This window comes from Canis lupus, chromosome 5 (genome assembly GCF_003254725.2).
Source record: "Canis lupus dingo isolate Sandy chromosome 5, ASM325472v2, whole genome shotgun sequence".
Lineage (NCBI taxonomy): Eukaryota > Metazoa > Chordata > Mammalia > Carnivora > Canidae > Canis > Canis lupus.
This window is the reverse complement of record NC_064247.1, coordinates 49,932,148-49,959,956: the sequence shown is the minus strand read 5'-3', so window position 1 is coordinate 49,959,956 and position 27,809 is coordinate 49,932,148. Positions and strand designations below refer to the sequence as shown.

At 38.3% G+C, this 27,809-nt stretch overlaps 1 protein-coding gene and 1 long non-coding RNA gene across 12 annotated transcripts in view; one reads left to right on the top strand and one right to left on the bottom strand.

The window, feature by feature from the left end:
- Positions 1-27,809, bottom strand: part of C5H1orf87 (chromosome 5 C1orf87 homolog) — a 78,577-nt gene that overhangs the window by 37,498 nt on the left and 13,270 nt on the right. For 9 of the 11 annotated variants that reach the window (XM_049110361.1, XM_049110370.1, XM_049110369.1 and 6 more), the window contains exons 3-7: positions 23,458-23,692; positions 10,102-10,242; positions 9,258-9,518; positions 6,966-7,087; positions 3,116-3,281 (exon numbers count right to left, since the gene is read on the bottom strand). In XM_049110361.1, the coding sequence (XP_048966318.1) occupies positions 3,116-3,281; positions 6,966-7,087; positions 9,258-9,518; positions 10,102-10,242; positions 23,458-23,692 (925 nt within the window). Of the gene's footprint in view, positions 1-3,115; positions 3,282-6,965; positions 7,088-9,257; positions 9,519-10,101; positions 10,243-23,457; positions 23,693-24,004; positions 24,155-27,809 lie in introns of those variants that run through there. The other 2 variants (XM_049110368.1, XM_025427842.3) reach the window with 2 other exon arrangements.
- On the top strand, positions 734-26,972 carry LOC125755131 (uncharacterized). Its single transcript, XR_007410821.1, has 3 exons — positions 734-863; positions 8,325-8,434; positions 26,737-26,972. It is a non-coding gene; the product is annotated as an uncharacterized LOC125755131 (long non-coding RNA).

The following is a 27,809-nucleotide window of genomic DNA, read 5'->3' as shown; positions in this document are numbered from 1 at the left end:
TTCCTATCACAGAGAATGGTATCACTACCTACCAAGCTGACAAAGCCAGAACCTTGGGAGTCATTTTTTTATTCCTCCTAAATCAGGGCCCACTTCTAAGTTAGTTGTCAAGACCTCCTTTCCTACCTCCTTAACATCTATATCTCTCCTTTTACTGCTCTGGCTTAAAACCTCCTAATTTCTTGCTTGAATTGCTGGCTAGCCTTCTAAAGGGTCTCTTTGCCTCTAATTCTTCATATTACACTAGAGTATTTTTTTAAATTTCAAGTTTAATCATATCATTCACTGTTTAATATACTTTGATGATCCCTTTGGGCCTTCAAGATAAAGTTCAGCCCCTTAGAAAGACCCTTCATGAACTGGCTCCTACCTTCCATTCTAACATCAACGTGGGCAGCATCTCCCACCATCCCCAGCTGCCACACACCCACTATGTTCTGTCTATATGAATGACTTAATGTGTCCCTGAATGAGTCCTGCTCTTGTTCTTTTTACCTAGAATACCTTTCCCATCCCTTCTCCTGCCCCTCCTCTTAATTCTTTGTCCAATTCACTTGTCCTCTAGGATTTAGTATCTGCACCATCTACCCTGGAGGGGTTTTGAGCCAGGCTAGGTAGTTATTCTGTCTCTGTGCTCCAAGGTACTGCATCTGTCATACAGAACTGTGACATGTTTAGAATGCCATTTTTCCCCTGAGTTCCTGGAGAACTCAGGAACTGAAATCATAAGAGCCTCTTGTCCTTAGTGTCTTATCATAGTGCTCGGAACACTGGATATGGATCTACATTGCTATATCCAGAAGCCATTGTTGCATCAAAGATGTGCTAGAGGAACAGGAGGAGTGAGTTACAGAATGAGGATGGTAGGTATTTGATGTGTTTTTGACTATGAGAATGGCAAAATTTTATTCATTTGAGTGGCAAGATCCACAGAGTATCCTTCAAGACTGCATTTATTTATCTGAGAAACTACAGATGATCTGTGAGCCCTCTGAAATGGCTGTAAGGACGGCCCCTTTCCCCAAGCCCCACACAAAGGGGCACAGGGTGCATAGATTTCATGAGAAACTTAAGGAGGTCTGTGATTCTTTCTTTCCCTTACATTCCAAAGAGATTAAGAATTGCTGTTCAAAAAGAGAAGCCCTCCCAACTCATAGCCTTTCCCAGCCTACCCTGAAGTCCTGTGTCCAGGAACATGAATGGTGGGGTGCAGCTGCTGCTGCTTTTGTATCCAATGTCCCTTGGGCCTCAATTTGTCTCACGTTCTGGGGAAACAGAATTCTATTTTACATGCCTCCCAGACTGCAATATACTTTGAGCGAGTTCCAGATGTCTTAAGAGATGCCAGATGGCTCAAGAGAGACCAGCTTCAAGGAAAATGTGCCCCATTTCCTTAGATATGAATCACAAATTTAAGCTTTCAGGACCAGCTCTGATAGCCAGTGCTCAATGTGGCCATCACTTGACCCTGGAAATATCCTCCTTCCTTGGGCTGTTGTAATAATTCAACCAAATCCGTTTGTTTGTTATTTATTTATTTATTTATTTATTTATTTATTTATTTATTTATTATTTATTTATTTTTATTAGAAGAAAGAGAAACTAACATTTACTGAGTGCCTCACATATTAGCATGCCTTTACATACTTATCTTGTTTAATCCTCACAATAGATGCAGGAGATAGGTATTTGAAACCAAGTATTTTTTCATTTGGAAAAATCTGAAGACTCAAAGAATTAAAGCAAATTTGTTTTGATTCACAAGTTATTTATGTTTTATTCTACAAGTATCACCTGAGAACTTTCAAATTTCATTGATGGTGTTTGTAATTTCCAATCTAACAAAGAATTGTTGCTTTTTATTCAATTTCCCCTGATCTTATGAACTTAATAAAAACCATTTATGTTGTGTGGAATCTCCTGTAGCATACTCTCTCTGTCTCTCTAGTGAAACATGCTTGCACGTGTAATATTCACATACACATACACACGTACACACTGTCATGACCTTTGCCTTTGCATAGTTAGCTGACTGTGTAATGAAAGCATAGAGAAAGCTGCTTCTGTCCTGGAATGAGAATCTACTTTCAGCATATTATGTCCTTGCTTCCTTAGTAAACATCATATGTTCCTTTTAATTCTCTCTCAATCTAACCCACTTACCTAAGTGAAAGATTTTCTAATCTTTTCTATAGCACTTTCTCCGCCCCCTCCCCCCTGTAATTTTAAATCCCTTCTACTCCTCTGGAATCTTAAGTCTTATATCCTGACTCAATGGATGCTTTCAGATATTTTTGGCCTCATAGAGTTCCAATTCTGGCTCTCAATCTCCAGTATTCTTCTATACTTTAAACCTTGACTCTGGTGCTTGCTAGCTAGCTGTGGCCCTTGGGTGATTCAATTGACCTGACACGCAGTATTTTTCATTAAATGGGTATTATAACATCTATCTGGATTTTGCAGTTCTCTGCAAATGTTAAATAAGATAATGTAAATAAAGCATTTAGTGCAGGGGTTGGCATTTAGTAGGAACTCAATAAAGCGTGGTGGTGACAAGTTGTCATTAACGGAATTGTAGTAATAGACATAATTATTATTTCTTCTTTGTCTGAGGTAGCCTCATGACTAGGGCTTGTTTAGCTAAAGACAACAATTGAATTAGTATGGTTCTGGATCCTGTTCCATAAAACACATCTGCACTGTTAACGCTCCAAAACAGCATGCTAATCTCTATCAGCAATAAATCACATTAGTTCCTAAAATTGGATGCTCCTAAGGAATGGGATACCCCATGTTCATGTCACTGGAAGCTGGTAGAGGGTATAAGAAATGAACATCTGGCCTTGGAAAAAAATATTTGTTGTCCATTGTCAAATATTATTTGGGTGTTGTCATCTTCGCTATTATTAACATAGAATATATCCTAGTGTAAGTAATTCTTGGACTAATTCCACTAATTCCACACATTTTACAATTCCTTTTGTTTTTCTCCTCTCAGGCATAGAAAACAAATATAATGTGATCCACAGGCAGAACACAGATCATAACTGTGCTTCCTGATAGACCCTGAGGTAGCCTTTGAAGACAAACACACCTGAACTCTAGTTTTGGTTACCTTGGGTGGGGGCAGGGAGCCAGAGAAAGAGCGGTCTTCTTTCCAGAAACTCAGGCGGAGGCCCTCTATGTCGAGTTTGCCACTGGTTGTCCTTAGTGCCCTCAAGATCTCCAACAGGTTCTGGCTCACTTCTGACTGAGGGCTGGCATCGTGAAGAGTGGTCCTGCTTGGAAGGGCAGGGGAAAGATAGACTGTGAAAGCATGACCCGCCCAAAGCTGCTATGCGTTTTCATACCACATCTCTCACCACTGACATATATTGTGAAACCAGAGAACCCACCTAGTAAGGTCTTCTAAATCTCAGGAACCTGGTCATGGGGTCTGTGCATGGAGATTTCATAGATTGTTTCCAATCTATTCCATTCTACTGACACCAGAGTCTCTGCTCCAGGAGGCTCCAACCAATTCAAGTAGAATATAACGCCAAATCTGTCATCTACTCTCTCACCCCTTTTTACAGCTTGAGAGAAAAAATTACAAGTGGCCACAATAGTTTACTTTCACTGCTTGATCTGAGCCCAGATAATTATGAACAGCAAATCACATCTCCAAACTGTTCATTGGCACAGGCAAAGCAGAGCAGATCCTGCCAGATTCCTATAACCATGGAACTTCTATAGAAGGAAATCTTGGATCAAGTGAACATCCCATGTTATCCTTGACTCAGCAATTTGTATCTGGAAAACCCAGAAAAGTTTTGGGAATAATGATTTTTCAAATGTTTGGAACTATTAAAATGGTTTATCTTACGGACTCTTGTTACTTTAAAAAATAGGTGAAAACCCACAGGGTGACAAAGTGTTATAGTCATTTATTTTATGAAACTAGTTTGAGATGTTTACTCATTTAGCATCCAAATGATGTGCGATCTTCTTGGCAGTGACATTTCCCCTAATTTCCACTGTCTCAATATAAAGCGCCACTTTCCTACAGGGACATTCTGTGACATCCCCCAACCTTCACTTCTGTAAATCAGCTTCCTTTCAGGAAACATTAAATCAGTAAACTTTAACAATCTGCTCTCCAAGATAACGTCCTAATTTGTAACATCACTAATTTTCACGGTGTAAGAACTCCCACCATGGCTGACTTCAAGCTACCAATAGGATGTCACTGAATGAGAACCTGGGAAGGGTGCTCCTAATTGGCCCTCAACGATGCTTCAGCACCGGCTGCTTGATCACCTCTTTCATTGTTCCTTGTCTTTTTCTTAATAAGTCTCAGGTTGCAATCATATGTTTATTTCTTTAGCTATTGCTTCATGTCTGACTTCCTTACTAGACTGCTCCATCAGATGTGGGTCTGGTTTGTTTTGTTTCTTACTATATTCTGGGGATCTAGTACAGTACTTGGAATTGACTATTTTTATATGTATTTAACTTTTACTAAAGGCCATATTGTATCTTCTTTTTTCTTTTTTTTTTGTATCTTCTTTTTTTCTTAAAGATTTTATTTGAGGGGGTGGGGAGGGAGTATCTGAGGTGGGGTAGAGCCTAGGGGGAGGCAGAGGGAATGGGAGAGAATCTCAAGCAGACTCCCTGCTGAGCACAGAGTCTGACAAGGGGTTCCATCGCAGGACCCTGAGATAACAACCTGAGCCGAAATCAAGAGGTGGCTGCTTAACCCACGAAACTACCCAGGTGCCCCTGTTATCTTCCTTTTACTCATGATTCTTAACTCAAGTTTTGGCCTAACAGCTCATATTTTCTGAAAGCTTGGTCCAGGAAAGGAGTGGCTGTTTGTCTTTGTTTCGGTCACATAGTTTCTACATCCTCCTTCCTGGTCCAGACAGTTCTCCAGCTTAGGAGTCTGCCTCTCACCCTTGCAGAGGAAAATGCAAGCCCTGTGCTTTACTGGTCTCTCTTTGCTGAGAGAGCACATGACCCAGGCCTTGCCAATCAGATAGATGGATCTGTCCCAGATCTGAATCACACAAGTTTTCCTTCCTCTTTCCTTTTCTTGCAATGCCAGTTCCTGGGGGTAGGAATTCGTGAGGCTTTGGCCCCTGTCTCTGAACAGCAAGTCCTAAATGGGCAGGGGTTGTATGGAACCCATTTGCTTCAGCTGGTAGGGTTTCTCAGGAAACCTGCTTTAGGAGTTTGTTTCATCTGGTCCAACTTAGGTAATGAGAGCTGTTGCCACGCTTGTTGCCACTGGTGACGCTGGAGGCTTTTTAAACATCACAGAGCTGCCCTATTAACGGCTCTACCTGCAGAACATGGGAGGGCCATTTCCTGAGCAGCACATTAATTAACAAAGAGCCTGGGGTCATTACAGGCCATCAGTTCTGCACTTCCACAAACATACTGTTTGGTTTGTATAAAGCTGCACCTTCTCTGATGAGTTCAAAGTGATCTCTCTGTGCACCTTTTTTTATAGAGTAGGCATCCAGATGTCCCTGCAAGTGGATAATTGGAGGTGCCAATTACATTAAAAAAGTATTCATCAAGCATTTCCCATGTGCCAGGAACCATGCTGGACACCGAGTTGGCCAGGGCAGACACTATTACTGACCTCAGATGTCAAGTGGCTAGTTACCAGTACAATGGCTTTCAGGCAAGGAAAGGACTGTGGGCCATACCACAGAGAGATACAACTTAGTATAGGGCTGCCCAGGACTCATAAGACCCCTATCTGTCAATGGGTAGCCATGTATGTTAGTGTATAGTCTACCTTTCAGGGCCCAAATCTCATGGTTAGTGTTTTATGAAGTGTGGTTGCTGATTATTAAAATTTCTGGGGTTTTATGGCCCTCTGTAGGACAGTTGTTCCCAGATATTTGACTGGTGTACACATATCTTTCTTTGCACTTTGAGCCTTGAGGGAAAGACTGGGCCTTGCCAACCTCTGGATTCACTGTGCCCAGCAAGGTGTGTCTGGCAAGCAGCTGGTATTCAATGAATATAAAAAGGCACATAAAGGGCACACTGTAGAAAGGAATCAAGTCTAATGCTTGGCCCGGGGACATTTTTACAGGAAACTTCTTTCCGAGAGTGAAGTGATAAATTACAATACCGTGGCTCTTAACCACTATGTCCCATTGTTTCTAACTGAAAAGAGTGTCTTCTGGTAGGAATAGTTTAAAATAGTACAAAAAAAATTCTTATATGGCATTTACTATGTATCCGATACTGTTTTTAAGAACTATGAATTGATTAAGTTACTCTTAACATCTACGAAGTGAAGGGAAATCTCTTATGGATTCCATTTTATAACGGAAGCACAGAGAGCGTAAGTGACGCCCAAGGTTACAGAGCCCTTAATGGCAGAAACAGGAATTGAGCCTAGGCTGCTGGTAATGGAGGCTATGCTCCTAGCCACTGCACTTTGTCAACTTTCTTGGAGAACACAGACACTATCATGCTTTATTGTGCCTCATCTTTTAAGATATTCCTCATGTTCTATTTTTACTTTGTGTCATTTCTTTCCCTCGAGATTACATGAAAGGATTATTGATTCTTGTACCCGAAACCTTTCTTTGCTAGTACATGTAAGCCAGGAATTCATTGACAGAATGTATTTCCAGAATCACACTGTATAGACTGGAGCTCTGCACCAGTATACAGTCATTTTTTATTCCATAACGAAGGTTTGCACTTTCACATGGCAACCTCACAAAAAAAGACACATGCTTAATCTCAAGAAACCCATGCAATTGTTGCAAATAACTTTCTGTGCTGGTCTGCATACAAGAGAGAGGAAAGGAAATGATAAGCATAAGCCAAGTGTTGGTGAAGTGATTCTACAAAGTGATTCTACATTGGGTGAGCTTTTTGGGTGAAGGGTCTCCAAAATCACTGGTAGTTCTAGAAGTTTAGGAAGGCTATATCCAAGAAAAGAAAGAAAGTACCTTTGGCTATGATGATGACAACTTTGAGTTTTCATTGGGTTGCTGCCCACAGCTCTTGTGCTTTGCTTCGGATCATCTGAAGTGGCAGCTTTTAAAAACCGGAGGACCTTTCCATAATTCACCTGAAAATCCGATATGAAACAGAACGTCCTCATTTAGTGTACATGCAAGAGAAAGAAATGCCCATAGGGAGATACCTGTTGAGGTAGAGTATTTGGGAATATTTTAATTAAAAAAATTTTATTAAGGGGCACTTGGGGGTCTCAGTCAGTTAAGCATCTGACTCTTGGTTTCAGGTCAGATCATGATCTCACAACTATGGGCTCTAAGCTCAGCGTGGAGTCAGCTTCAGATTTTCTTTCCCTCTCCTTCTGCCCCTCCCACTTGTGCTCCCTCTCTCTTGAATAAATACATCAAGTTTAAAAAAAAAAACTTATTAAAAGTTTTTGAACTGGCCTTAAAAATAGAGTATAATGATTATCAGTGCTTTTTACCAAATATTCCTGTTATTCTCTCTTCCTGTTTGCCTTGGGGTTGGGTAGGGCCATGAGAACAGTTCTGGCCAATGAATTATGAGCAGAAGTGACATGTGCTCCTTCTGGTTGAGGATTAAACTGTTCACACAAGACCCTCCAGAGATTTCTTTTTTTCCCCCTCTGCCAGCAAGTCCAAAAATATACCAGAGTTACTACTTCATCAGTCTGGTTTTGGAGCTAAGATAATGACAATACTATGGCTGATTTCTTATGGAAATATAAGTGAGAAACAAACTTTTGTTGTTTTGGGCCACTGGAACTTTAGGGCTATTTGTTACTGCAGCCTAATCTTGTCTCTAGCTTCTCTCTCTCTCTCTCTCACATCTCTTATATATTTATAATATATAGAATAGGCTTTTATTTAGATATATCTAGCAGATATATTCAGATTATTTGAGGGCAAGGCCTTATTAAGCTAAGTGAAAACTCCCAAGGACCCCTCGCCTTTTTCTTACAAGGGAAAGGACTGAAGGAATGTTGTCCATTTGCACTCTTGGTCTGGGTGACATCCTAGGGATTCTGGTGGGTAGACAACTCCAGGGTAGTGGAGGGGGCAACAGGTGGGGAAGGAAGCTATATAAAGTTCTGATATAAACTTGGCCTCAGACCAGAGAATTTGATCAAACTGAAGATTCATAGTGGTTGTACTAAGTTGATATTGTATTGTTAAATATTATCATCAACATATAACTACTTATAGTTAGAGATGGGCAGGGGAGAGAACTAACATTTATTTGAGAACCTACTAAATGCTAAGCACATGACCAGGTAAATTGCATTTATTATTATTATTTTTTTAAATATTTTATTTATTTATTCATAGACACACAGAGAGAGAGGCAGAGACACAGACAGAGGGAGAAGCAGGCTCCATGCAGGGAGCCCAACATGGGACTCGATCCCGAGTCTCCAGGATCACACCCTGGACTGAAGGTGGGGCTAAACCACTGCGCCACCGGGGCTGCCCAATTACATTTATTATATTATTAAATTCTCAGATTACCTCTATAAGGTTGAGTTTGGCCTGGTTTTCTATCAACTCATGCCCACTCCTGATTTACCCATTGCTATTACCTCTCCTTGTTGTAGGATATATTCTTCTCTAGCTTTCGAATTTGGTTACATTTGGACTGTGCTTTGTATCCACCCACAAATGTAAGCTTGGAAAGTGCAGAACCCTGGACTTATCACTGGGGAGCCTTTATATCTGCCCTGGGTTTGGCATTAATTCTCTGGGTACACTGAGCAATTTCCTTACTCCACTCTGGGTCTCAGTTTTCTAATTAGTAAAATGGTGGTGAGTCATATTCCAAAAATACCTCCCACCTTAACTCTCTAGGAACTGTGCTGATATATCCTAGCCAAATTCTCCAGTCTTACCTCAGAGCCTACAGACTGATCAACTTATAAATGAGACTCAAGTGAGCCCATTATTCTAAATCTGTAACTACCCCAAAGTGCTAAGAGCAGACTAGGAAAGTCAGGACAGGAAAGTCTTTTAAAAAGAAATCAAATAGGGCTAATAGACCAACATCTATTTTCTATTTTCATGTATTCTGACTAGAAATTTACATATATAGATAAAAATAAGCTTTATATCGTAGGGTTCAATAGTAAACATTATTATTATTATCATTATTATTATTATTATTTTAGTAAACATTATTTTTAAGAAAGATATTAATTACATGACTCTGGTAGATTCAAGTTAAATAAATAAAAGGAACCCACACTTAAAATAGCAACATGGCTGTACCATTTCTGGAGTGTCCCGCCTAGAAAATCTCTGGCAAAGGATCTTGACTGTTGGTAACTGTAGAGGGACTTCATGCCTCAAGAAAAGGCAGTTAAGTTGAGATTGGAGAAGAAATCCTGAAGAGATAGGATCCAGGGTCATCAGCTCTTTCTGAAGTTTTTCTAGTAAGCCAGCATTCAAGGGGCATGATCTGAGTTCTCTTCTGACCAGGGCAAGAAGAAAAGCATCTTCTCTTGTTCCACTTGGCTTCTGGCCAAAATCCTGACAAAAGAGCAATAGCAACAATAAATTAACATGGTTCTAAAATAAAAAGGCTGAAGGCCAATGCAAGAAAACAGAAGCCTAGTGGTATCCACTTTCAGGTCTACCCTAGAGCAGGATAAGTTGATAACACCCAGGGCAAGTGTTCAATCTGGGTGTATTTATTAGTTTGCAATGGCTTGGAACCATTGCCTTCAGGAGAAGAAAAGAAGCAAATCATTTCAGAGCGTATACTCTGTGAGGAGGCTCCCTGGGTTATATAAGTTATATCATAGGTCTTCTGTAAATATTTTTTTAATTATAAAGGAATTTAGAATGCCAACTCTTAGAGACTCATTGGATCTCTTAGAGACCCATTGGAGCTGGAAGAAGGTAGGAGGAAGATGAGAAGTTCGGTTGAGACATTAGCAGTATGCCTGTGAGTTACCAGGGAGCTTCTTGGAGGCTGATTGGATGTATGGCTTCTGATGTCCTCCAATCCATCCTCGAACTGTCTCATTATCTGCTCCACATTAAAATCTACAGGCATCAAATAATACCCATCATCCACAATAGAAAATAAGTCCAGTCTTAGTACAGGTACCTCAGGTTGGTCAGAGCTGCCCCTTGCCATCCGTTCCAAGGACCAGTCTCTTATGTTTCTCCTGGGGAGACCATGGATATAGGACAGAGACTGGTCTCCAGTTGGTACCGAGCTGCAATAGACATTTGCCTGGCTGGGAATCTTAAAGAAACAAAGACAAATGGTAGTAAGGATCAGAAGAGGAGAGGGAAACGAATGAGGAAAGAAGAGGGAATATGAATAAGGAACCAATCTCTTAAAACACATTCCCAGTTCCAAGTGACTTCAGCCCATATAGTCATTGAATCATTCAGTCCCCAAAGAAGAAAGCCTGCCTCAACATCAATCTCAGCATTATTCAATTAACATGTCTGACAAATATATTAACAATAAAACAATGCTGCGTCATTTATGTGAGAAAGAAGGTGTCTGTGACAGACAAAGGAAGAATAGGTATAACATAAGGTATTTATAGGCAAATGTGGAAACCTATTAGAGATAAGGGTATCTTTAGGCTGTTTTATTTTTATTTTTTTAAGTAGGCTCCATGCCCAATATGGGGCTTGAATTTACAACCTTGAGATTAAGAGTTACATGTTGTACTGACTGAGCCAGCCAGGCACCCCCTTAGGCTGTTTTAATTAGCCAATTGAGGAAGGGCAACAAAGGTAACTGAGTTTTGTCAAGAACGGAGTAAAATAGATTAAAAAGCCCAGGATGTTATATCCTAAGAGCAATGTTATTAAAGGTTACCATAGACTAAATGATGGAACAAAGGTCAATGATGAAGTACCATTGCCTCTTGCAATGGAGTATGGTATATTACTGATGTTTTTTTTTTTTAATTTTCCATATTTTATGATGTTTTGACATCTTGGATAGCATTGCTGGCTGAAAGAGACTGCCCTTCCCAGGGTTAACTAATTTCTCTCAAAGCAAATATATCCCCTGCCCAAAATCAACACAGTCCAGATACTGGACAACTAGGGACAGCCCCTGAGCCATTTATTCAAAATTGCCAGTCCTAAACTGTTTACCCTACTCTGCCTTGCCTTTCCTGTGGAGACCCCAGTAATGCTTGTAGACTGTGCTTTCTGCTCACTTCTACCTCCTGACTGAGCATAGAACATCCCCATGTGTTCCTATGTGGTGTGGCTTGCCCCCTTTTCATGGAAATTTTAACCCCTTTTCATGGATATTTTAAGAAACTATTCTTTCAAAAGCAGTTGTCACTCTGTTTCCTTGTCATACCAGATAAAAATAACATTTGGGGTACAAATCGAGATACATGGGTATTTTTAATATCAGATCATGGAAAGGAGACAATTAACAAAATGATTAATTGAAAATGGAATGTCTGCCCTCAATTGATGGTTCTGTGAAATAACCTGTCAGTGTGAATAGCAACCTACAGGTGCTTTATAGTTATGAAGTATTTCAAAGAAAAATCAAGAGGCTCTCTAGAGTGGGAAGAGTGAGCAGGAGAGAGTTCTAGAATAAGCATAAAGACAGCAAGATGTTTATTGGGCACATACTCTGTACAAGGCACCATATGGATGCTTTGTTTATAACATTCGGTTTAATCTTTACAATGACCCTATAAAGCAGGTAGTGTTAGCACCCTTCTATATTTTGAAAGCCAAGGCTTTCAGAAGCTTAGTAAGCTTATATTACCTAGAAGTAATATAAATTAAGAAATACTTATGGCTTGCTTAACCTGGGCCAGGCAGGGTGATGGGCCCTACAGTGAACAAAACAGATTTGGCTCCTGCTCTCATAGGGTTTGCAGATGGTGAGGGTCACAGCAAGCACTTGTGACAGAACGATATGGAGTAGTGAGGGTCACTGTCAGAACTGTCCATAGGTCCACTCAACCTGGACTTGGTGGGCCAGATACAGAAGCAATGACCTTGAAGTCTAGGCTTGAAAGATGAGTTCGATTTGGATATGGAGAGGCTAATGAGTAGAGGGAGAAGAGAAGAAGGAAGGGCCCAGGAAAGAAAGCTGGGTATTGAAAACCTCAAAGGTACACACAGGCTCTGAAGAGAGAGATGGATGCTTCCAGAGCATAGTTTAAGTTTTGAGAAAAGCAAAAGATAAGGCAGTAGAGAGAGATAGGAGAAAGGGGGTGAACCCTCAAGTCGTATTAGCCTCTGTGCTTTCTCCTGAGGGCCATGGGGAAATGTTTTCAGCAGAGCCAGGACTAGGTCAGAAGTGTCCAAAATTTACCCCCAAGTAAATTGTGCAGGTAAGACTTGAACCCTGCTTTTTACCACTACCCCAGGAGGAGACAGATTCCACATTCATTCAGTCCACAGAGCAGATTCATCCTATGAAATATTTGGCTAGGCATTTCAGGTGTTTCCTAGAACATTTTCTTAGAACAATATATTTCTTTGGAAATTACTTACAATTTAAACATTTCCATTGGCAGCCACACATACATATTTTTCTGCCTCTGAGAATTGCTACATGTCTATATTATAGTTTTCTGAAGCTGCATTTATCAATACTTCATCATCCCAATGGAGTCAAGGAGGGGTGTCCCTTTCCTCATTTAAATACCAAAGTTTATTGAGCACCTTTATTTTTAGCACTACAGATACAGGTGAACAAGGCAGGTATGATTCTTGCCCTCATAGATCTTTCAGCCTAAGCATCACAGAATAAATTTTATAGCCTTTACTCCCAGGACTGCTGGAGCAATGACTATTATAATGTATTTAAACATTTTGTAAATTCCAAAAGTTTGTTCCTTGCTGTATATCTCCAATAGAGTGTGAACTCTGTGTGGGCCAGAATTGTTTTGTATCCTGCTTACTCCCAGCACCTAAGAAGGGTGCCAGATTGGAAGAACAAATAGAGAAACACAATGTCAGAATGGTGATGATGGCTTGTGCAGGCCCAGCCTATGCGGGGCTTCCGGATTTCTCTCTTCACTGACATCAATCACCCTGGGCTGTTGTTTTTCAAAACAGTATATCCACAAAGTGTCAAAGAAGATAAAATGGAATCATCATGTTTCTGACTTCAGGAGTTGCCAGAGTATCTATAAAAGTTCCTGTCATTTGCTTTACTTTGAATCACAAAATAGTGCTTGTGGATGACACAATAGGCTGAAATGAGTTTGGGGCAGAAGACTAGTTTTGTGATATTTACCTAGAGGAATTGTTACAAATGATGCACAGAAATGTAACACAGATTTAGTAATCCTTGAGGTGTTGGAAACTTGCAAGTGTTGGGAGTATAAACAAGTCTTTTTTTAAAAGATAGCTTATAAATTATTTTAAAGTGGTGATATTGTGGAATCCATGAACACTTCCCTCCAAGACAAGTGAACACAACAAATTGTCTTAATATTGTGCAATGCATAGCTGGGGCTTGGGAGAAAATCTGCAGAGATGGCATCAAATGCAAATTTGAAAAGTTCTGTTTCTTCAACATTTTAGACCAAGGTGTTGATGTGTTCTAGAAAGCTGTTAAATGGCTCAAAAAGGGATGCTAGTGATAATAAATACGATGAGAAAGATGCATATAAAAAGCTTGATAGGATTTCTCAAGAAATGTAGAATTGAGAAAAAACAGTATTTCCAAATTAATAGATTTAACATGTGATGTTAATATATACTTTAAATAAAAGAGTAAAGTATTAGAATTAATCATTTGAGTATTTTAGTTATATTTGTAAAAATCTATATTTTCTTTACATTTTCACTTGTGATTATGGAAAACTTAAAGCATAGGCACATGTACCCAGGATAGTATAATGGAACTCCATATACTCATCACCAAGCTGTAATTATCAACTCAACTGACATTCTTGTTTTATTTATATCCACACCACCCGCCACCAGAAATGAAGTGAACCACAGATGGTGTATTATTTCATCCATATTTTTTCAGTATGCATCTATAAAGCAGTGGTTTTCAAAGTGTGGTCCTTGGACCAGAAGCCTCAGCATCACCTAGAAATATATTAGGAATGTGAATTCTTGAGACCCAGCCTAAACCCACTGAATGAGAATTTCTGTGTGTGGGGTCCAGAAATCTGTTTTGTTTTATTATTTTTTAAAGGTTTTATTTATTGAGAGACACACAGAGAGGCAGAGACACAGGCAGAGACACAGGCAGAGGGAGAAGCAGGCTCCCTGGCAGGAGCCTGATATGGGACTCTACCCCCGGGATCACGCCCTGAGCCAAAGGCAGACACTCAACCACTGAGCCACCCAGGTGCCCCCAGAAATCTGTTTTAGTAAGCCCTCCAGTACTCGTAGTGCATGCTAAAATTTGATAACTACCTTAAGGATAACAACTCTTTGAAAATATAACTATGATAACATTTTAATACTTTTAAAAATGTGATTCCTTAACATCATCAAATATTTCAAATATTGTTATTCAGCAATAGATAACTAAAGCAGACTTATTTTGTTTTTGAGTTTAGGAATTGATTTTTTTTGATTTTTAAATTTGTTTTATATTTCTGTAAAATAGTTATGCAGTTCCAAGGCCAAATCTACAAAAAAGATTTATTTGGAGATGAGTTGTTTCCATTCTTGATCCTTCCAACATTTTCCCTTTATCCCAATAGATAACCATGTTTTAAAATCTTTTTTATTAATTCCTTCATTTTAAAAAACATAAGCAATAGAGAGATGATAGGTAGATAGATACCTCAAAGCAGAACCTATATATTTTCTTCACTTTCTTTCATTTAATTAATGTTAGATTTAGTTAGATTACTTCATACAATGATAGTGAAATTAACATTCTGTATATATTGTGATAGTCTTCGTACCCTTTTACAGTTTTAAAGTTTTTATAGGGCAGCCCCAGGTGGCTAAGCGGTTTAGCGCCACCTTCAGTCAAGGGTGTGATCCTGGAGACCCGGGATGGAGTCCCAAGTCGGGCTCCCTGCATGGAGGTTGCTTCTCCCTCTGCCTGTGTCTGTCTCTGTCTCTGTCTCTCTCTCTCTGTGTCTCTCATGAATAAATAAATAAAATATTTTTAAAAAAACAAAGCTTTTATAATATTCTGTATGGATGTACTGTAATTTATTCAACCTGTCCCTTATGGATGGGAATTTAGGTTGTTTATAGTTTTGTTTTATTTTTTTAATAACAAGTAATGCTGCAATGAGCACTTCCTGCATAAATCTAACATTTTTTTCCAGTGTACCTTTGTGATAGTTTTCTGAAAGTGAGATTTTTTTTTCATGTCAACAAATAAGTGCATATGTAGTTTTGCTAATTATTGTCAATTTCCTGCCAAAACAGTTCTACTTTAAATGTCCTCTACCTTCCAACAGAGTATGTTGTCAATTTTCTGGACTTTTGCCAATGTAATTGTGAGAAATTATATCTCAGGGTGGTATTAATTTATATTCCTTTTATTAAGAGCAATGCTATATTTTTTGGTATGCTTAAGGACCATTTACATTTGTCTTTCTATGAACCATCCCTATGATTTGCCCATTTTTTCTAATAGTTTAATGCCTTTTTTTCTTTCTTCTTTCTGATAGAAGATTCTATATGTTAGGGATATATTTATCTATGATATAAATTGCAGATTTTTTCCCCTCAATTTGTTGGGTATATATGTACACTTTGCACACAATGGTTCTGGCTACATATATATAGTCAAAATCATCACTTTTTTTCTTATGGTATCTGGATTTTGAGTCACAGTTGAGAAAATTTCCTCATCTCAGATTACAGAAGATTTTCTTGCACCATTTTCTTGCACTATTGTGTAGGTTTATTTTTTTACATTTCAACCTCTGATATCCATTTGGAATGTATTTCAGTGTACATTGTATGTGTGTACAATATACGAGAGGCCCAATTTAAAATGTTCTCTGTGGCTATCCAATAATCTCAGCATTACTAATTAAAAAGTCCATCTTTTTCCTACTAATCTGCAATGTCATCTTTATTAAATACAAAACTGCAATATGCCATTAGGTCTGTTTCTTGATATTTCTTTTCAATTCCATTAGTCTCCTATCAATGTGCCAAAATCACATTATTTTAGATATAGAGATTCTATATTTGCTAATGCTACACCCACTGCTCTTCTATCCATGACTATTCTTTCTAGTTTGTTATTTTAAATTAACACATCAATTTGACTAGTTCCAAAAATCTAATACCATTCTTGTTGGAATCATGTTATGCTCAGGGAGGATTGATATCATGATGTTAACTTTCTTTCATGACGTTTTTTATTGTGGTAAAACACATATTACAAAATTTATTATCGTAACCATTTCTGAGAGCATAGTTCAGTGATACTAAGTACATTCATATTTTATGCAGCCATTTGCTCATTCATCCCCATGGCTCTTTTCATCACACCAAACTAAACTCTATAACTAAATGTTATCCATCTATTCCCTCTTCCCCCAAGTCCTTGGGGCCACTATCCCTCTTTCTGTTGTTATGATCATACACTATTTGTCTTTTCATGGCAGCCCTGTTTTACTTAGTAAATGTCCTCAAGGTTCATCCATTTTATATCATATGTCAGAATTACCTTCCTTTTTAAGTCTGGAATAATATTCTATCATATGCATATGCCCCAGATTTTGCTTGTCCACTTACCTTTTGTTGGACATTTAGGTTGCTTCCCCATTTGGGCAACTGTGAATCATGCTGCTATGAGCATGGGTGTACAAATGTCTCCTTGAGTCCCTCCTTTCAATTCTTTTGAGCATATATCCACAAATGGAATAGGTGGAGAATATGGTTATTCTGTTTCTAATTTTTAAATATTTTTGAGAAACCGCCACACTGTTTTCCACAGTGGCTGTACCACTTTACATACCAACAGTGCATAGAGTTTCCAATTATTCCATATCCTTTCTAATAGTTGTTGCTTTCTGTTTTTTGTCTTTGTTTGTAGCTATCCTCATGGATGTGAAGTGGTATCTCATTATAGCTTTTATTTGCATTGTCCTAGTGATGTTAAATATCTTTTCAGGTGCTTATCGTCCATCTAAAAATCTTCTTTAAAGAAATGTCTATTCAGGTCCTTGCCCATTTTTGAATGAGATTGCTTGTTTTTTTGTTGTTGAGTTTTTGAGTTCTTTATGTATTCTGGATATTAATCTCTTATCAGATATGTGATTTTTCAATATTTTGTCCCATTACATAGATTACCTTTTTATAATCAGTTGTGTATTGTGGCACACAACATTTTTTTTAAAGTTGCATTAAGCCCAATTAGTCAATTATTTATTTTGGTGCCTATGCTTTTGGGGTCATATCCAAGAAGTCATTGTCAGATCCAATCTGAAGACTTTGCCTTATTTTTTTAGTTTTAGTTTTTTGTTGTTGTTGTTGTTGTTGTTGTTGTTTTAGTTTTATAGTTTTAGATCTTATATTTAAGTCATGGATCCATTTTCAGTTAATTTTTGTATATGGTATTAGGTAAGGGTCCAACTGCATACTTTGGCATGTGGATATCCAATTTTTCCAGTGCCATTTCTTGAAAAGACCACCTTTTCCCCATTGAATCATCTTGGTACCCTTGTTTAAAAAAAATCATTTGACCATATATGTGAGGATTTACTGTGGATCCCTATTCTATCCTATTGGTCTCTATGTCATTAGGCCAGTACCCTATTCTTTTTATTATTTTACCTTTGTACTACCTTCTTTTTCAGATTTACTTTGGATTTCAGGATTCCTTGAGATTCCATATGAATTTTGGGATGGATTTTTATATTTCTGCAAAAAAATATTATTGGGATTTTGATAGAGATTGATGACATTAACTTTTTTTTATGTATAGGAACGTACTATACCTCCATTGTTCAAATCTACTCTTGTGTCTTTTAGGAGAGTTTGTAATATTTTTTCCTCATAAAGATTTGAACATTTCTAGTTAAATTGGACTGCATTTGATTTATTTACTTATTTAGCTAATTTAGTTATGATTTTATTTGGTATTATAAATGCTGCCTTCCATTTTACTAGTCTTTGTTTATAGATGTGAAGGCCACTGATTTATGTATATTGATATAACCATGTTTGGCCAAATTCTCCTAGTGGTTTAGTAGTTTCTTCATAAGCTGTTTTGAAATTTTATATGTATAATCTTCCATCTGAAAATAATTTTTCCTCTTCATTTCTAATTATTATGCCTATAATTGCTTTCTTTTGTTTAATTACATTGGCCAATGCCTCCGACATAATATTAAAAACCAGTGGAAATGATAGATATCCTTGAATTCTTCCAGACTCTAGTGTGAAAGTCTCTAGTGTTTATCCATTAAATAGGATGTTGGCTTTGGGTTAATATATAGAGAGAAGCATTTTGGAAAAAAAAAGTGAACAAGGAAATTCTTATTCTCAGGAAAATTTACAGACTTGTGTAAGGAGAAAAGGAAGTCTATTTTTTATTTATAGAAGATATATTCACTTATTTATAAGATTTATTTGCAAGAAATTTCACTATAAATTATGTTTATGAGAGGCATTATATAGTGCATGCTTTTTAAAAAAGATTTATTTACTTATTTGAGACAGAGAGAGAGAATGTGAGCGGGGGGGGTGAAAAGCAAGAGGGAGAAAGAGAGAGAATCTTCACAGAGACTTCCTGCTGAGTGCAGAGCCTGATGCAGGGCTAGATCCCAGGACCCTGAGATCAAGACCTGAGCTGAAACCAAGAATCTATTGCTTAAATGACTGAGCCACCCAGGCACCATAATGTATGCATTTTTCTGAATGTTGCCCTTAAGGAAGCAAAAATTTCTAAAATATTTCAGTGATTGCCAGCACTCCAAAGCTCAACTCTACTCAACAAAACAGTGTTTCTTGGTGTTTAATTCCTCTCTCTTTAGGGAAAGTTTTAATTTTTCTCCTAAGGATGGAGTCCAATAATGAAAAAGAGATTGAGAAACACTGGTATGGTGGATCCAGACTACTTAGGTTCACATTCTAGACCCACCAATACTCGACTGGTTCTATGAGCTTTGGCAACTTACTTCATGTCACTGTGTCTCAGTTTTCTCACCTATAAAATGGAGATATTAGCACCTACTTCACACCATTGCTTCTTAATTTTTTAATTAATTTTTTTATTTGAGTGTAATTGACACACAATGTTAAAGTAGAGGAAACAACTGTTTTTAATAGTGTAACAACATCTGCTATAGGGATATGTACAGATTGATTTACACTTACCTCAATTTTGGTAATCAGACAATGATGCTTCTTAGTAGACTTGACCTATCTAAGTTGAGACCCTAGTGTAATTAGGAGTTAAATGAAGATAGAGGGAAATTTTCATACTAAGGGAATAGCATGGGCAAAGCATAGAAGATACAATGAAACAGAATTCTATTTGGGAAGTGTAAGTTGTTTAGGGAAAGGTGGGCATGGGAAAGAAGTAGAGAGTGGATAGTAGTGAGTTAGAATGGCAATCAAGGAGTTTGCCTTTTATACTGGGGTAAGGGGGGATTAAACAATGGTTTTAAGTATTTTAAGCAGTGGCTACACTTGAGTACTTTTGAAGTTCTTCCTAAAAGAGGCAGAATATATATCCTTGCCCCAGTGGTATTGTGCTTTGGCTTGTGGCTTGCCTTGGCCAATGGGATGGATGTTAGTGAATATGACACATGCAAAGACTTAAAATGTACTTATGGTTGAGTCTGTCCTCTTGAAATGTTTCATTGCCATAAGAAGAACTTGCTTTGAGGATCCCGCTGGATTCAGAACAATAAGAAAAACACAGAGCAGACCTGAACCAAATCTACCAACTGGAGCCAAGCCTAGAAAAGTTTAATTTAAAAAAAAAAAAAAGCAAAAGATATCTTAACTCATATCCACAGATGTGAGCATAAATGATTATTGTTATAATCTGCTGAGTGCTGGGGTGATTTGTTGCACAGCAGTATTATAATAATAGCTGACCAATACAGAGAGGGAGACATAGAAAAGGATAGCCAGTTTGAGGATAATTAAAAATCACTGTGCTGAAGTACATGGTGGTCTAACTAGGATGATGGCAGAGGAAGCAGAAGGCATTTTTGAGAAATATAGAGGGTAGAGTTTAAAGGGCTCAGTGATATTAGACTTAGAGAGAGAAAGGGGGAAAGCGTGCCCAGGTTTCTTGCTGGTATAATTGTGAGAATTGTGGGATTGTTCAGTGAGACACAGACCACAGAAAAAGAACAGGATAAAAGGTTCTGTTTTGAACCTGGTGAATCTACCAATGCACAGCCAAGTGGAAATGTCCTTGACGTCTATCTATTCACCTACAAAATGAGGACGACATCATGTGCTTCTACTTACCTCACAAGACTACTGTGTGGAACACCTAAGATAAAACACACAAAAGCACTTTGAAAAGAACACATTACCAATCAACTATGATAATTATTAAAATTAAAGCACTAACACTTTCATTTTCATGCTGCCAGATGCAAAAAACTCGCTCTAATTTTATTTTTGAAACCGTGCTACTGAGTTTGTAGCTAGTCACACATTCTTTTTTATTTTCTGAGAGAAGGCAGAGCTGATGCCTCTGAGAAATAATACAAATGATATTTGTATTTTCAAAGACACATAAGGAACAGAATTTGGAGAAAAAAGATTCTTGGGTTACTGTTGAGAAGAGTCAGACTCTTGACTTGTGAGACCTCAAACTAATCACTTAAGTTCTCTGGGCCTCCCATTCTTCGTTTCTGAAGTGAAGTTTTGTACTTGTTGATTTTTAAGATATCTTGCTATTCTCAGATATATGAAACCATAGGTTTTCATAGCATTTTCAGCTCTACTTACCTCCTACTAACTAATGATACTCTTCAAATTTGATTTGTAATTTAGAAAAGAATTTCACACTTGCCTGTCCTCACCCACGTTAGCTCAGTCTTTATCAGCAACTTTTCTTTTGGAGCAAATTCAGGCAGCCCAGATTGCCTGTTACATCCCAGGCAGGAAAGCTTATTTTCATCTATGTGTGAGGAAGAAGGATCTAGAAGGAGTTCTGATTGGTTTGCTTCTTTCACTGCAGCAAAATTCCATTTACCACTTAGTCAAGGTGGTAATGAGGGTCTCTGTATCAGGCAACTGTGGCTGCCATCTGGCAGGCCAGCACCATACACTCGGCAGACAGAACCAATTAGTCAGGCCCCACACCTCCCAGGAGGCCTTGCTGTATTTGGTGGCTGGGTGTCAGGTCTGCTGAGTCTCCTACAAGAAACCTCATTGAGTTCTGGGAGGGGTAGGGCAAATCATCTCCTTCTGGCACTATAGGGCTAGCAAAGAATCCAGATCTTGGAGGTCCAAGAACAGCTTACTCAAGGAACATTCTGCCTATGATAATGGAAATGCAAAATCTATACCAGAAATGGACAGCTTGATGTGGTAGAGGAAGTATCAAGAAACAAATGTCCATTTATAAGAGAAAAACTAGAAATGACTTCAATGCCCATCAGTCAGGGATTAGTTAAATGAGCCATGTTATATCCATCCAAAGGAATGAATAGTATTGGTGATGGAAGACCTAGGACTTGGGCTTTAATGATGGCTCTGCCACTGCTCAGCCTTATGACAAGGGCAAAGCACTTGATCTTGCTATTTAGTTCCTTCATCTATGAACTGAGACAACAAGAGTTCCTACCTCATCGGGTGCTTGGGAGTAGTAAGCTAGTTAATATATATAAAGAACTTAGAACAGTGCCCAGCACATAGTAAATGCTATTTAAGAGTTTGTCCTGAGTGTGATTTTCTTATATTCTCCATCTGCCAAAATTGTACATGAGTATGCAATACCTTATAATGAAAAAGAGGATTTTAAGAAAAAAAAAAAGGAAGAAAAGACTAGAGGAGAAAAACTGGATAAACATCTTATCTCTACACTTAAGAGTGACTTCAATTTTCTGAGCCTCAGCTTTATCATCCATACCATAGTGATCAAAAAAACACTGATACCTACCGTAGAGTGTTAATTCCAAGGAGCAAATGATAAAAATTACCAGAAAGTAATCAGTCAATAATAAAGGGTCTTATAACTATAATATTATTACCAAAGTCATCTTGCAAAGTAATAACAAATACATCAATGACAGAGTCAAAATTACATAAAATCTCAGAGGTCTTTAGAAGTTCAAAATGAATCATTTCACCTCTTCAGATGTGCTATGTCCTGCCCCAAACTTAAATTCAAGAACTACTTATACGACAGTCAAAAGAGGGGCACCTGGGTGGCTCAGTCAGTTAAGCATCTCTCTTTGGTTCAGGTCATGATTCCAGGATCCTGGGATGAAGCCCAGTGTCAGGCTCCCTGCTCAAGAGGGAAGTCAGCTTCTTCCTCTACCTCTATCCCTTCCCCCACTTGGGCACTCTCTCTCCCTCTCAAATAAATAAGTAAAATCTTAACAACAACAAAAAGTCAAAAGAACACATTAACTGAGGATTAGAAGGCTCAAGTTGCAGTGTAGGCTGTGTCATTGACATTTTGGGCAAGTCACTTTTGTTTCTGGACCCATGTTCAATTAGACCTTGCAGAGTATGGTCTGAAGTCCCCTGGTAAACCATTAGCCACTTTAAATTATAAGCTTTGCAGGGTTCTTATGAGCAAAAGATCACAAACCCATAGGCTTTTATTTTCTCAGATGACTAAAGACTAGCTGGTATCTGAGTGATTTAGTAAGGGCTATTAAAATTATAAACTAAAAATAGTTATGTTAGAGTTTATTGCAGACTCTAATTCAGTATTCTACTAAAATATTTGGCTGTCACTTAATGCTTGGCAGCACTGCAAAACTCCTACTCTATGTATCCATCTAATTGCAATTTCAGCAATTTTTGGAAATGATACTTTGTTATCAATGAATCCTTAGTTTTGTCTTGATTTGGATCCAGTTTTCAATTACTGCTATTCTTGTGTTTTAATTACAAATTACTAATCACATAGATTCATCATTATCAAGTTAGTTTGTTGTGAATTGTTTGGTTGATTCTTAAGAGTACATTGATGTATATTTCTACCAAGATTTTTGGCTGATAATTTTTTGATATGTAGACACGGTTGCACCAGATTTTGAAAATAAATGATTCCTGTAATGTTACAGCAGACAGACCTTTCTCTTGCACCATAACCCAAATTTGCATGTATCACTATATGAGTATCACTGAGTTAGCCACCAATAGAGTCAGTTGGCCAACTCAACTGGTGATCAACCAGGATGCAATATACAAAATGACCTAAAAATGTAGTTTCAAATTAAAAAAATGAATTCCAAGCCTACCTTATGCAAAATATATTAATTACCATTAGTACAAGTGTGTGTGGGTGTGAATCTGTTTCAAACTAATTCTGATTTTTCTTAGTCAATTACCAAGAAAAGCTTGGATATTTGTCACTCACTTTGCCATCCAGAAATCTGTTACTGCGTGCTCCTGCTAGAAATTTTTGGTTGTTCTCTGGTTTCTGGTTGTTCTCTGGGTGCTTGCTTTCTTCCTTATCATCCAGGTCATGATTGATTTGATGATCAGTAGGATTAGTAGGAGTTGGGGAGTCTCTGCTTATCTGCCTTGCACCACCAATCATGGATTTCTGGAGTACTGTTTGAGTTTCTGCCTTCAAATTCTCATTTTCCTTGCTGTGAAGAAACAGTTTTGCACTTTGTTACTCATAGGGCAGACTCTGCATACACGAGGCTGGTATAAGAAGCAGAAGGTGTTAGTCTGGTGGTGTGAACAGTGGTAACTCAGCATGGTGGAATGAAGGAGTAAACATTAACTGTGTGTGGATCATTTACCATAGAGAGACTGTGTTACTATCTTCTCAGAGTTTAACTTCTCCTACCCTCTTCCTCATGTTCATAAAGAGAATCTATCCATCTGCTCCTATACCCTTAATGTAAAAAATGGGAGTGTCAAAAATGAACCCCACAGTTTATCACATATCTTACTGACAAATCTAATGGGTATTTTCAGTGTTTGCAACTAGAAGAAGAAGAATTCCAGTCCAGGGGGTTTGCTAGCTGCAGTCCTGCTCTGTGTCTCTCCTTAGCTGCTTCCTCTTGTGGCTTCTTTTTAATCTTGGTAGTTCTCCATTTAAGTTTAATCTTAAACAGAGAAAAGAAAAGAAAAAAAGAAACTGTAGGAATGATTCAGAAAATGGAAATAATAAAAATTTAAAAAGACTCAACCTTGTTTAAAAACTAAAGACTCACAAATCAAAACAATTATATAAGACATCACTTTAAATTTAGGAAACTCCTTTAAAAGTAAGAAAGTCAAATGCTAATGGCCGTATAAATAGATATAATTCATATAGGGTGAACTGATAAAACATATGAAGAGTCAGTCAGGAAGTTGCAATGGTTTAACCTACTAAGTCAATATTTAAGATTGTGTATTATGGGGAAAAATGGAGAAGAAGAAAAATGTTAAACTCTCAGTATTGAGTAATAGGTGAATATGCTGAGTATTTCATTCTATGTTCATATGATAGGATTTATAAAGCCATGAAAATAGGAATGATTTTAATGATACAAGAACATATCCAGTTATACAAATAAGTGAAAAATAATTATCTTACATATGTGAAATGCATGTGCATAATATATGTGCTTGTATGGGAAAGTACAGAGTTTATCTAAAAAGAAATATGCTAGAAATAAGCAGCGTCTCTGGGAGACACTTCACTTTGCTTCCAAGACCCTACACTCCTGGTTTCCCTTCTACCTTATGAGAAGTTCTTCTAAATCTCCTTTTAGGGCTCTTCTTCCCTCTGTACATGTAGGTGTTCCAGTGGATGCCAGACTGAAGTGGGTTGGGGAAAGAGGCGGCCAAGAAACCGAATACAGAAGTATAAAGACCTCTGTGAAGAGGTTTGGCTGCAAGATAGGAGAGAGAGGAGTTGGTGACTGGAGTGCAATGTAGGTTTCAGATGGGGCTTTATGATTATCATGTGGGGACTTTAACGCATTAAATGCCAGTGGTGAAGAGCCCATTGAGCCAGGGGGAAAAAGAGGATATTATTGATGAAATATGATGAACCCTGACAAAGTGAGATGGGGTATCATTGGGAGAACAGAGATAGAAATGAAACCTCAGGGTAGTACAGTAGGGAGATAGTGAGGATGTAGGCACATTTATTTGTACATTTGGTGATGGTTTGACTTTTCTCTTTGATATATAAGGTATGCTTACCTGTTGGCTCTCAAGCGGGAAGGGCTAGGGAAGGAAGTCTGAGCTAAGGGCAGATGGCTTGAGATAACCGCTATGAAGAGTGGAAAAGAGCTGATCAGAACAAGAAGGATGGGCTGGGTACAACCAGGTAGCCATGAAGATTGGAGACAACAGTTTTATGGCTTCAATCTGAGAGGATGTATATTCTTTTCTGAGATTTCCTAGGAGTCCTTGTGGAGATGGAGAGGAGAGAGTGGGGCTCATTCAGGGCTGGGATTTTCCAGATAGTACGGTTGAATGATAACACAACAGAATGGGAATGTGAGAACAATAGTGTATATTTAACAAATAATTCTTCCAATGAGAGGAGACATAGGACATACGATCCCCGACCTAAAGAAATTTAACTTAATTTGGCTGTCCAAAAATAACACAAATAATAAAGTTAACAACTGGTATAAACTTGCTTCTAGGAGTCAGATTGATAGCTTCTACGTAGTGGTTACCTTTTTAGAGAGGTGTAGAGCCCAGAAGGGAACACTAGGGCCTTCCATGGTATCCATACTATTGTTTTGTTTTGTTTTGTTTTATCTTGGAGTTTGTTACAAGGGTGTATCACGTTTGTGAAAATTGAGTGAGACCATATATATATCATGTGGGCTTTTATGTGTGTATGTATGATAGATAGATACATTATGTTTCTATAACATGTTCAAAGAAATGGGTTTAATTTATGAAACATACGCAATTAGTATATAAATCAATGTCACGTGAATGTTACAAAGAATCAGTGCTGTTGAAGTTCATAAGAGAAAAGAACTATGATTTGTGATGGTTGCAAAAATAACATTACTGAGCATTTAACTACATGACAGTCATATTATAGCCATTCACATACATCAATCTTCAGATCAACCCTATAGGTCAGTGCTTGTATTATTTTCATTAGGACGAAGGAATTAAGATTCAAAGAGTTTATGTGATATGTCCACTTGTACATGGTTTTCCAGTAGTAGAACCGGAATTTCAACATAAGTAGGCCTGCTTGCACTTAGAAGCCTACTTACTTCCAGCAGGGTCAGGAGAGAATCCATGGACGTTTACACTAGGTGAGGAGCAGAAAGAGGAGGAGGAAGTGCAGATTTAAAGGCAAAAATGGGTTCGGGACAGAGAGTTAACTCCTCTGGCTGAACACAATCAGCTTTGCTTTAATCACCTTCAAAATCCTTTTGTGGGCAGTCTCAGGACAGAATTGCCTGAGAAACGTGGAATGTATCTGCCTGCCTGTTAAAACAGTCACAAGTAGATGTAAAACCAAAAATAACCTGTTAAATCTGTTCAAAGTGAAAGCTGTTTAAAAAAAAAAAAAAAAAACATACATAGCACTTTAAAATTACCATGAAAATGACTCCCCAGCTGAGAAACGGCATGTGCCTGTTAGCGCAAACAATTTGTCAACACACACTGGTTGTTATGCTGTTCACAAACTCACAGCTCTTTCTTCTAGACTTGTGTACTATCTACCTGAAGCACTGAAAATAGAAGTTTGCCATTTCGAAAGAAGAAAGAAAGATGCCACCAACACTGTCTTGGAAGCAAGGCACAACCAGCTTCTTCATACGTACTTCCAACCTCAGCTGCTGCTCTCAGGGACGCTGTGAGGAGTTTAGTGTCATCCTGGAACTACAGCAATTAGGGAGGATTACGGTATTGCTGGATGATAAATAAATGAGGTGAAAACTGTTCAGTTGTTCACTGTCACACTGGGCTCTTCCTGCAAACCAGCCCGACAGTGCCACCCTCTACTAGAGCTGAGTCTCGGGGTTAGAGGGAAACATTGCAAGGGCGTCTGATAGCATCCTCTGCCCAAAGCAGTGCGGAGACCTCCCATCGGCCCACCTCCCATGTAACTCCAGCTCACCAGATCTCACATTTGATTTGGATTACACCCCTGCCGAGAACATCAAATCTCAAATGGAGGACCCAGGGGGGCTCAGCAGAAAGGTCACCAGATGCCATCTTAAAGGTCTGCCAGCCTTGGCAGAGACTCAGTGCCACCAATTTCCAACTGTGCGCCATCTAACAGGGCTCCAACCCTCTGGAGAAGACAGTCCTGAGTGTGCCAACTCAGTGAATGGGGATCTAATTTCAGTAAATGAAAGCATGTTCTTATTTGGAAGTCATAGCAGATAATCATCAACACAACCAGACTTTCCTTTTTTAAAAAGACAACAACAAAATAAAAATATAAAATGGGACTGGGGAGGGTGGTGCAGCTGAAACTCTCACTAAACTCCATGGGGAAGCTGAAATGTGAAGTCTGTGCTAATGTAGCAAATGTTATTGTGACGAAGTGTGAGGGGTTTTTTTTTTTTTTCCTTTTTCTTTCTCTCTCTTTTTTTTTTTTAAATGCCAGAGAGCCGTGCCTCGTATTATTATCATAGAAAGTTAGTCTTCAGAAAGATTTTTAAAGTGCTGAACTCCCAAACCTATGCCCGAATCATATCTTTGTCATTGGAATTATGAGCTAACATTTTAAATGCTTATATGTCTCAGACACCACATACACATTTACATAAA